At 35.4% G+C, this 12,122-nt stretch overlaps 1 protein-coding gene across 3 annotated transcripts in view; it reads right to left on the reverse strand.

Moving 5' to 3' along the window:
* The window catches only part of NLGN4X (neuroligin 4 X-linked), a 127,658-nt gene that overhangs the window by 96,701 nt on the left and 18,835 nt on the right, over window positions 1–12,122 (reverse strand). The window contains exon 2 of one of the 3 annotated variants that reach the window (XM_059817010.1): window positions 877–921. The exons of the other annotated variants lie outside the window; for them this stretch is intronic. Within the exon in view, the coding sequence (XP_059672993.1) occupies window positions 877–921 (45 nt within the window). The remainder of the gene's footprint in view (window positions 1–876; window positions 922–12,122) is intronic. 3 annotated transcript variants of the gene reach the window in all.

Here is a 12,122-nt window from a genome sequence, read left to right on the forward strand (position 1 = left end):
AGTAACTTTGTTCATTAATGTATAAGAACCCGGTATGACAGGTCTTATCAGGAATGATACATTCACATCCAATTTCACACAGAATATAGCAAAAATAGAAAGTCTTCCATCAGTACTCTATATTGCTGGAAGACAAAATGGTTTTGTATGAAAAGAGATTCACTTAGAACCCTCAATTACATCTAGAAAGCAGAAAAATAAGAGGGATACCATTATTGTATTGTTCACTTACAGCATGTATGCAGTGAGACAACTTTTCTGTGAATACAAGGAGTGTTGAATTCCTCTAAACTGAATATATTTAATAGCTATTAATCTTCAACAGCTCAACAATGGTAGATACTTAAAAAAGCAATGAAGTCATAATGCACAGAAATACCATACATTTATTAGCATTTTGTATTAACTTTTAAGCATGTTACACCATATAACTGACACCAAAAACTCAACAAAAGACAAAACAGGCAATTATGTCTGATTTTATTGAGATAAGTGGGACTGCTTTATGTTCAAAATTAAGCTTATGTGGCAGAGATCACAAATTGTGTGTTTTACAGCATAGATCAGCCACCAAACTCTCTGGGAAGAAAATTCCAGTGAAGTTTAGTTGAGACACAAGTCTCTTGCACCATCAGGATTCTTTACCTTGATGCATGAGAGAGCTGCCAGTTTGAGAGAAAGGAACAGGATAAAAAATTTTGCTCTGGTCTCATATAACACTTTCAACCTCAATTTTTAATGGTGTCATGGAGTAAACTGACTTTTATGACAATGTAGTTATTCAAGATGTGACAGGAGTGTAATCAAAAGCAGGTGCTAGAGTGACATTAGGATCAAAGACAGGACTTGTTACTCTCTGTAGTCCTCACCTGGAATCATAGAATCATAGAAGGTTTTTTTGTTGTTTTGTTTTTATTCCGCCTTTAAAACTTACTGTACTTCCTCTTCCAACTTCAGCATCATAAAAGAAATACTATTTTGTTAGGGGATAAAATGTGGGCCTCTGTTCATCTTTAGAAAATTATGCGTGCTTCACAGTTGTCCTAAAATACTTTCTCAAAACATAAAAGCCAAGCACACTATTACTTATACACAAGTACACAAATGAAGTGCATCTTAGTTTCTAAGGTTAATTCAAATTTGCAGTATAAGTATGTGCCTCCTAACTTACTTTCAGAATGGACACAGTAATAAAAGGAATACACAAAGTTCTGTCCTGAAAGAAGCAATGGCAATAGGAAGCACAAAGCAAATCACCCTAACATCCACACAGAAGACAGGCTGAACTGATTCAGAGCTGCAATAGCATTGTAAAAAATGCACCAAGTTGCAATAAAAAGAAAAAGCAAAGCTGTGAGCCTGGCATTTCTTCCCACATGCAACTGGCAATGCAAATCAAAAGTATTTCAACTCTGTAGATTTAGCTACACAATTAAAAAATTTGAATAAATGATTTGTACCCTTCAGGTCTGTGAAACATTTTTAAACATACCATGATTTATTTTTTTTACTTTTCAACAGAAATCTATGATTATTAACAGAAAGCAACTGTACCTATATGTACATAGAAAAAAAATAACATCTGTCTTTAAGGATTAAGGCTGCATTGTCCATAATTAGAAAGAAGACTATTAATATAAGTAAGAATAAGACAGACATGAGCATTCACAGACTGGATATGGGGATGGGGTATTAATTACTAGACGAAGAATGACATCACATTCCTGGAAAGGGGCAGAGGGACACAAGGGAATGCTGATGTTTCTTTAAATCTCCAATGTATCACGACGCTTACATCATGCTGCGTTGGGTTACATCATGTTAGGACTAGTGATGTAACCCGTCGCAATGCAATGCACACATCGCATTCAGTCAGCACTTTTTCAGCTTGTCCAAGTGATCACCATGGCCAAGAGAGGTTTGGTTGTGTTAATTAAAATTATTGTATTTCTGTGGTATTTCTGGTTGTTCATGAATAGAAATTTCCTTGTTTTAAGAAAAAGGAAGGTGAATAGAACTAAAATGTATTCTGAATATATAAACCAAATGTTTAGAACATGTAGATAGGCTTGGTCTGATGAGGATATGAAAAGCCACCCACTATATTATATAGTAAGCTTAGGAGCAAGTAAATCAGGGGAGAAATATCAGGTGCTTTACTCTCACTATAAGCATGTTTCCTCTTTAAGGATAAAATACATCTTTCTGTTCAGTTTCTTTTTCTTTTATGGAATGTGTTAAATAGAACTTTAAGGTAGGGTTTTAGGGTAAGCTTTTCCTATATGTCATGGGTGTAATGCTCTTGTACTACCAAACCAGGCTTTGGCTCTAGGTGAAGAAATTATTTCCCTGCAGCAGCAGACTGCTGAAGGTATCAAAACAGCCCAATCGCCAGTGTCTCCAATGCAAATGCTGGAGTCTGTGGCAGCTAAACTGTGGCTGATGGTGGAGCTGGTGCCCAGCAGGGTATTCAGATAGCTGGAGCAGCAGCAGCAACTGTGATTAGAGCCAAATATTGCACACCAGCTGTAATCATTTGTCTAATTGATAAGACTAAAACCAAGCAAGCCTAATCTCTTTCTCACCTTGCCCCTTCTTTTCTTTTCTTAGTCTAGCCTTGATGCCAGTCCCTAGGGCTAGAGCAGAAACATTTGCATTTATCTATGGGCAATTTTTCCAGATATCTTCTATTTGAAAATGTGATAGATATTTGAATGCACAGTTGTAGCTTTTCCCTGTCATAGACCATAGTAAGTTTCTTATTTCCCACTTTGTTTTTCCATGCTATCCCTTGGGAAGCACTCTTTTTTCTAAATGTTTAAACATAGGAGAGATGAACAGAATATTCACAAAACCATTAACTTTTTTATTAATCACATACTCCTTAATACTCAGGTTGAGATGGAGAAATGGCCATTAGCGTAGGATGTAAAAAAACTGGCAAGGAGAGTCTGATGTCATATGCCAGTATGCTCTCTTTTTCTGCTGCCAGATTTGAGCATAAATTGCGTCTAATCTACTGAGCACACTGCATTTTCACTATTATTTTTGATTATGTTCAGTTAATGCTTCTCCCATTCTGCCTATCTTTGCAAAAGGTATACACAGAGTGTGTGTATATGCTTTCCATCCTGCACACTTTGCTCATAGCTTGCACAAACACACACATACATGCACAAACAGAAAATATAATTTTCTCTTAAAGAACTGATTGTAAATGGAATAATTTTTAAGGTTGGTCTTCAATTTAGATGTGAATAGGCATCCTCTTCCATTGGCAGCTATAGCCATGAAAGCATTTACCATTTCTTGACTAAATGCCACCCTTTCTGTACCTTCTGTCATCTGGTTATTACTGTCTTCTTGCTAGAAGCTAATTCAACTGTACATGTGATTTCTCCAGAGCTCATCTCAGACAAAAATGTGTCAAGTTGACAAAGAATGACTCTTTAAACTGATTAAGCTAAAACACTCTGACTGAAATGGGTTAGGAGACAATCATCTGAGTAGCTTCACTAGCAGAGGCAGCAATTGCTATCTTGGAGGGTGACAAGCAGTGACTTTGTTTGCTGGTACAGCTGCAGTAGGAAAAGGATGTATCCGCTTCTCTGAAATATTATGCAGGTGAGAAGTCATTAGCAGAGAAGGAAGGATTAAGAATTTCTGGAGGAAGATAAACACTAATTCAGTCTCTAAGAATGGAGTCAGAAAGCAGAGTGGTATTATGTCATCAGGAAGCAGAAGCTACAATTGATAAAAGAGTAGATGCCAATGAATGACAAGCCTCAAGACACTTAATACAACTAATTCTTAAGAATATGTGACTCCAGGTTGCAACAGAAATATTTAATCTGATTTCTGTTCATATGCTTCCTAGTCTTTCTCCTTTAATGACAAGACATGCTATACATAAAACAAATCAAATAACCCTATCTTAAAAAAAGTACTAATGAAATGCCTGGAATCAGATCACAACACAGTCAAAGTGACTAACTATGATTGACAAAAGAAAGACAAACACATTTCTGGAATGTGGTCTTGATTCTGGTACTTTGGAAAAGTTTATATACATATCAGACATATAGCCGCTCTGAAATCAGGTCAATTTGGAGTCAGTTTTACTGGAAGTAGAGTAAGAGTAAAGGCTTACATCTTAAATGACCCATTCTAAAGCGAAAAAAAAAAAAGTAATGTAAACACAGTGCTGCAGGCAGAGTAATTGTATTAATACAGGTAGGTTTACACGGAGAATACAATCTTTAGATGCTGTGTTTGAACAGCAATCAATTTTTAACTTTGCTGTGTTAAAATAACTGAATCCCTGAAGCAAGAAGGGAAGAAAGAGGGGACTGAGCTTGAAGGTTGTCTGTAAGGCACTGTACATTCCAGGGCTCCTTCTGGGACAATGCTAATTTTGCATCAGCTTTCACTCAAGGCTTTGCCTAAAGGCACAATCTAGCCATAAATAACTATTCATATAATTGACTCCAGTGAAGACTCATTCTTTTCTAAAGCGAGAATGTTAAACTCTGAATCAGGTCAGAATCCCATAAACATCAAGTAAGCTGAAAAGTCTTCCTTTGTAGATTATGTAAAGACTTTAAAGGAAAAATTTAGGTTTATGGATGAACTTTCTCTAAGGCTTATGCTAAAACATCTAGATTTCCTTATAATTAGTAGGACAATTTATTCTGGCATCTTCTATCACCTTAATGAAAAGTAATATGTCCTTCCTGCACCCAAGCAGCAAGGATTCATGACATGACAAGCTAAGTTATAATAATCAGGCTTCTACTAATGAGGAATATGTAGAGTCTAGCAGAAGGAAAACTTCAGCAGTTTGTCGTCCACAAGAGAAGTCATTGGCAAACGATGTCTTAGTTTATGAAGTTTGTGTCATCATATTTCACATTTGCAATGGAAAAAACAGGTGGAATATACACTCTGAGAGCAGACTCTATGATGCAGAAGTTGCAAAAATGCTCCTGGCATAAGAAAATCAATTCTGAGTAGGTAAGTGTATTCTTTTTTTTACTCATGTACAGCTTCACAGATATTTATTTATAGTTGCATTCGCATATTTGCAAACTAACCATTATGTCAAATGTATTTGAAATTTAAAATGAAGTGCATAACTAGTTGAGGTACAGCAGGGCCATGTGGAACCTAATAATGCCTTTAAAAGTTCCAGTCTCATGGAGTTTTGACCTCACCACAAATTTTTTTGCAGAACATGACTTACTATCTTGAATGCTGTAGATATACTCTTTTCACCTCATGTTCTCTGAAGAGAACACTGAAAATTATTTACCCTAAGTCATTACATCGTCAGTATTTTCACTTGCTATAATACTGAAGTCCTAATCCCGATTTTAAACATGACAATCTTACTGTTTATTGAACCTGTAGAAACACATCTTCATATAAGCGGCAAAAACAACTACTGACTTTAGGATAGGGGCAGATTACATTCATTAACATTATGAAACAATATGTCTGTTTCCACATAAAATATCATTATTATTTTGTGTAGATGGAGTGAGATGAAGACTATTTTATCACATCCATTTGCTGTAATAAGACAATATCGTGGAAAAAGTAGGCCTTCAGCAGCTTAGGAAAAATGAACTAGAAAAGGACAAAGTTAGTACATTAAAATCCTGCCTCCTTAGCCCTCATTAAATTTAGCATCTTCTCTTTTCTGAAATGGATTCTCTTGTATGTGCACATGAGTGTGTGCTTGCGGATCCTAAAAATTCTAAAAGGGTCAACAGGTAGCAGAGAGGCAAATAGGTTATTTAATCTTTGGTCCTTGCTTTACCCTCAGTACAACCAAGCGTAATGTGAGCTTTGCCATAAAACCTGTTAGGTAACTGTCATGTTTATTCTAAAAACATTCTTAGAATGACAAACCATAAGTATGTCCAGGTACTGCTTGTTCCATTGCTTATACACATACTGCAAATGAAAACCTGGAAACGACATAAAGGAAAGCATGAGTTTAACACAGAACTATAATCTCAAGTCCACCTGCAATTTAAAAGAGAAATAAAAACATTAAATTTCTACAAGAAGAAACTGCACATCTTGTGCTGCTAATTCATTACTTCTGGGAGTCCATTCAAATAAATGGGATACCTATAGACAAATAGAAATTATTTTCTAGGGACTAAATTTTGAAGAAGCTGTTTTAACAGCAGAATATGGTCCCAAAAATCCATGACAAGCTGCACAATGTTGCTCATATAAGTTACCCTTAACAGTTTCAGCATTGAAGTCCCTTTCCAAAGTTGCCATACATGACTGGAAGAGAATGTATAGAAAGCAGATAGCAAGTCCTACCAACAGGAGCTTAATTAACAGTTCAGGTAATTAAAAAAATGAACCATGTTTATGTGAAACCTCTGATGAGGCCTTTATTACTCCCTGACATGGTGTACAAAGAAAGAAATGCTTGTTCTTCTTGACTACTTTCCTTTATCACCTAGTTGCCTCAGACCACTCTGCAAGACACTAGCTTCAGCCCTGTTCCATTGAGAATTCATTCTGGAAACAGTGTGATAGCTATGGGCCAAAAGCTGCTGTCAAGTTCACTTTTGAAAATACAGTACAACTTAATCGAAGTCCATATGTGGCACACATGGTTGACTAACCTTGCTACATCTAGTATCATATAAAGTAGTTGCATTGCCTGGGGGGCAGGAATTGAACAGGAAACCAATAACCTATGAGAAACACTAGAGGAACAAGAAAGGTAACCATTTGAGGAAACTTCAGAATAAATAGTCATAGTGGAGTATTTTCATGCTTTATACTACGTTCAAAGGCATCAGAAAGAGTCAGAGAGCAATAAAAGTCAGAAATCCATGCATGAGTACATAAACTACACATCCAAATTTACTAGAAACCTGTAGAATACTAATTTCATGAGAAGAAATGAAGAGTATCAGTAAAGAAAAGAAATAGGTTAATTAAAATAATAAACAGAGTATACATAATGACACTTTCATTATTTTTTCAAAGCATCCTGAACAGCTATACAGCTTCTGACCTAAATTCAGATGTGAGGTTTAAATTTGCTCAGAAAAAGTGAACTGCATATTGTTAGATCTTGTAGATCCTGTGATGCATGTCAATCCCCAGTTAAGAAAGTTATGTTTGGTGTCTCCAGTTTATAGCTAAAGTAACAAATGTGACAACTAGGAGTAGCTCCAAGTCCAGGCTCCAGATTTCACATCCTGAACTGTTTTGTAGTTTTTTTCCTACACACATCAATGACTCTTTGAAGATGGTTTGATCTCTAATTAAACTCAAAGTGAGATTTCTGCTCTCTTTCCATGTACTACATGTTAAATTACTAGGAATAGCCTGAAATCAATGTAATTACTCACAGAAGTAAATACCTATTGTGCAATACTAGAAAAAGAACAGAGAAATAGGGAGCAGAGAACTAAGCCCTAGTTATCTACATATACTTAGAGGCTGTAAAAATTTTGACTTTCAAAACCTGACTTAGGCCCCTAAAAAAAAAGAAAAAAAAATGAGCCTCAGCAGGCACTAGAGAGAGGAAGCCTCTCCAGGAAGCATTTTATGCCACCAGTGACAGGCAGTATTTATGAGCCCTCACTAAGTAGTTTAGTTCTAAAACAGGTATCTATAATTCTCTTGTAAACACAGTTTCTACTATTCAGCCTATTATTTAAAGAAAAAAAAAACAACCCTACAGATTACATAACCAAGTGGTAAAGCACTGACTAGATAGAAAACTGAAAAAAGAGTATTACTAAAATGCAGATTAGCTTTCAGAAGAGTAACACACTTGTAAAATAAAGAAGGTTACATAAACAAATACATAATCCAGGCAACACACAGAAGTTTCAAATATGGGGAAAAATAAAATGGCTTTAATGCATCCCTAAGAGATTGTCTGCAATGTGTGTAGTAGCAGTGTACAGAGATCCCCAAGCTAGCACCAAACAGGCTTATTGGCGACTAGAAGCAGAAAAACTGTATCACATTCTTCCTAGTCAAGCTAATTAGCGCTGATAAATGCCAAGAACACTTAGTTTAGGTGGAGCAACTCATTATGTTCCCTACACAGCACTGCATACTGTAGATATGTAGGTTTATCTGGGGTAAGCTTACGGTAAGCATAGGAATATTTAAAACAGTATTGTATTTTATAGTGACAACATTCTCTCAAGGTTTTGCCTCTAGTAGCTGAACCTCTTCTGTATTATATTCATTCTCTGAAACACCTTGTATTTATAAGGTCTGCTTATATATATATATATAATTTCATGTGATTATTAAAGTAGCCTCTTTAAACAAAATGAAGAAACTTAAACTCTCCAATTAACAAACAGATCCTTTTCTTTTTGGTGGCATCTGATTTGAATATTTACCAGGAATTTGGTACTATCAAATAGCAATGTTTATATAAGGAAAAAAAAAAATTGCAGGAGAAAAAATCCTTTTTATTACAACATTACAAACGTACAATTTTTTTTATAATTTAATGGAACAATATAGGGGTACAACAATGGCTTTCTTTGTCAGGTACAAGTGAGGTAAATGTAGTATTAGTTTAAATGAATACCTGCACACAGAAAGATCTGTTTCAAATGACCCTCCAATACTGCCAAAATACATTACTATTTGCAAGAAATTAAGCTATCATTTGGTTTATTTCATTAAATGAAATATTATTTTTTCTAATTATTGTGAACAAGAAAAAAACAAATTAAAGCAGATTAGTTCCTGTCCCTTGTAGAAACAAGCTGCATTATTACAAAAATTTAGTCATAGACAAATATAGTTCAGAAGCCTAAACTTGCACTACAATTTTAGATTTCCAAATAAAAATTTATAAACTCTACTTTACGTAGCCTTTTACTTGAATTGTTTTCAAAGGTAAAAATAATAATTAAACAAACAAAAAACTCTATATGTATACTTGTGCAAGCTCAGCTAAAATAGTTCAACATGACTGAAAATGCACCACCAAAATGTAAGTTAATGAATTTGAATTCACCTCATCTGTATCATTCTATTCCTGTTCCTTAGAGTAAACATACTATTTATTTATCTGTATTATTTTCAGACAGCTTCAGACCAGCAAAGTCCCAAATGCCATGCCCTTCTGATGATTTTCAATTACAATCATCCTGGCCTCACAATCCTTTGCTGTAATTATAACCTTACATGCCACTGGCACTGAGCTGTACCTAGGAAATGAATCTGCAAGGTGGTCTGTGGTGAAAGGCTCACACCTGGGGTGCACGTCCACTGGCTCCTGCCCTGAACCACACATCCACACTTGCAATGACTATGTCCACTGTCATGAAGCTTTCCAGCACAGCACTTTATGTGCAGGTTTCACATGGAGTCTCACACGTTCTTAATTTCTAATGTTGAGAAGTCTGAGGAAATCTCAGACTTTCTGAGATATATTCTTGGGTAGCAACAAAAAGCCAAACTCTACAGCCAGTTAGAGAGATACAATAAAACAACAGGGAAGGGTGCCACATAGGCATGAAGGACACACCTTCAGTATACCCTCTTATAAATCCACAGTGTCCTGCTTCATCCAACTTTGACTAGCATTCATTTCTACGGAAATACCTGCAATATTCAAGTTGAACATTTGTACTAAGTTACCATCCTGACAAGCTTTGAAGGAAGCTAGTATCCCCACAATGTTTTCAGGTTTTTTTGTAATACTGGGTACTTGCTACAAAAAGAACTCTCTCTGGAAGTGCAATGTAGCTAAAATGAATTTTCCAAAGCATCTGATATATAGTTACATCATTAGGATTATTGCTGTGTTCAGTTGGGTCAAGAACAACAACATAGTAAGAAAACACTAGTTATGTCATACCTTTGTACTGAAATAGGTAATGGTAAACTTTCAGTCCAAAATTTAACACGATTTTATCCTTAGATCACAGTAGATTTCTCATACAGAAAGTCATTAACTATTTTCTTCTTCTAATTACACCATTAAATCTCTTTTCTATGAAAAATATTTTACTCTGCTGCTTTAATTAAGGTTCTAGAAGAGAAATCAAGAGTCCTTTTGGCTCTCTTCTATATCTAATGTTGTTATTCATATGATACTGCTGTTCTTACTTCACAGGCAAACAGTAAATTTGGTCTATGAGAGTTTTGCTGCTCTCTGTTAGTTATAAGTGCTAACCGATACTACCCTGTATTCCATGCATATTGACAATTTCTTGGTATTTTTTATACCAGAGTACATACGTTATTCTTTACAAATAACAATTCTTTTATCAAGCTATTAATTACACAAATTGGTTTGAAACATCCCATGACAACCAGGATGGAAGGTCATCATTGTTGTGACTGCCATGTGCATATCTGGTCTATAATTTTTCTGAGAAAGACTCTAAGATTTATTTCGCAGTTAAATTTTTCACTTGGTTTCATAGACCAATGAGCCTCCTGGAATTATGTCTCTCCTTCTCTACAAATAATTACACTGTTAATTAATTTCAACTTCAATTTCAATGCCTTGTGTTGCTAAAAGTTTTGCAAAAAACATCTGCAGTCTGAATAGCAGAGATACAAACTGATGTTGCCTCCGAGAAAAGCAAGGATTTACTCAGGAACTCTACCTTCTCTACTGCAATAATTGACAGCTCAACCAGCATGACCATAATAACCAGTCCAGCCCAGCTGGTGTGTAAATCAGGACTACCCAAAAGGATACCATCTCTTGCTGTCTTGAATTGCCACATGGGACATGGAAGGATCTGGGAATATTGTGAAACACAGGGAGTCAGAGGAATTGAATAGGAGACCAAAGGTACAAATTGCTAAGAAACAAGTATTAATTGTTTTGTATCCAAATGATTATTATTTATTATTACTATATAAGAGCTCTCATAATACTAAATACCAGAGAGGGCAGGGCAGGGAAAAACCACAGTTCTCTATTCTTATGAAATTCATCTGCTAATATATACAAATTAAGATATGGTGATTCCACAGGACCAAATTAAAAGCTAGTTCTAACTTACATTATGAAAACCTTTTTGTGATTTTCTTTTGCTTTTATGTTTTTCGTATTATACACAGTGGTAGTAGTGTTTTGCTCACACAGTTTAGCATTGGTGGCCCACATAACAGCTGTTGGCAGCAAAGAAGCAATACTATCCACATAATGGAAGGGTGAAAATGCATTAAATATTTGTATTAGGTTGGAGCAAAGCATAAAACTTGCACAATGCAAATGGCCAGCGAAGAAAGAAAGTCTTATTTATTTAGTATTAAAGAAAAAAAAGGAAACAAGATTTAATGAGAAATCCAGTGAGAACTGAGTGCAGTGAAGTTTACTTGCATTCCAACAAAGGTGTCAAGAAATAATCAATCTTAAAAGTGGAAAGAGAGAAAAAAAATAGAAGACTTGAGGAAGAATTTGACAGTGTCAAAGGAGGTTTAAAAGAAAGAGAAAATTATTTTAGCTGCTTTTGTAACTGATATTGTTTATATTAAAGTATTTACTCTATTTCTTCAAAACTTCAAACTTTCTTGTTGAGGTAGTTTCATTTCCCACACCTAGAGCTAACAATAGGTAAGCATTACAGAAGAAATTAGAAACCAGGTGTTTCCCTCCCTCAACAGCACCTGAACAACCCTTTCTGTGCTGTCTAGATCAACAAACATTCAACAATCTGATGCCCTTGAAATGGAAATGACTAAAAATACCCACTCTGGAATACCCCATTTGATGGTGGTTGAAGCCCTTTCCTCTTGTGAGGAACGAGGAACGTGTGGGTTCATGGTCCCTTAGCAGAGGAAACAGATGGATTGCCTACCATTCTCTAGATAAATGCCCTAAATGTTGATAGCGAATGAAAAGGAATCCACTGCTCTTCTATTCTCCTCTTACCTGAACCCACTCCAGGAAAAAAGTGTTAAAAGTCTGAGAATATTTGCTTTTAAACCTCATATTATCCTACAGACTACAACATAGTTCATATTGTAAATGTGTGCAATGCAACAAAGGGACTTTGCCCCTTGGTTGCAAAGCTGTAAATAAAATACAATTAAAAAATTATTTCTCCCATTTTAGACAACCACTATTTAAATTCTAAAAA

This window comes from Gavia stellata, chromosome 1 (assembly GCF_030936135.1).
Source record: "Gavia stellata isolate bGavSte3 chromosome 1, bGavSte3.hap2, whole genome shotgun sequence".
In the NCBI taxonomy this organism is placed as follows: domain Eukaryota; kingdom Metazoa; phylum Chordata; class Aves; order Gaviiformes; family Gaviidae; genus Gavia; species Gavia stellata.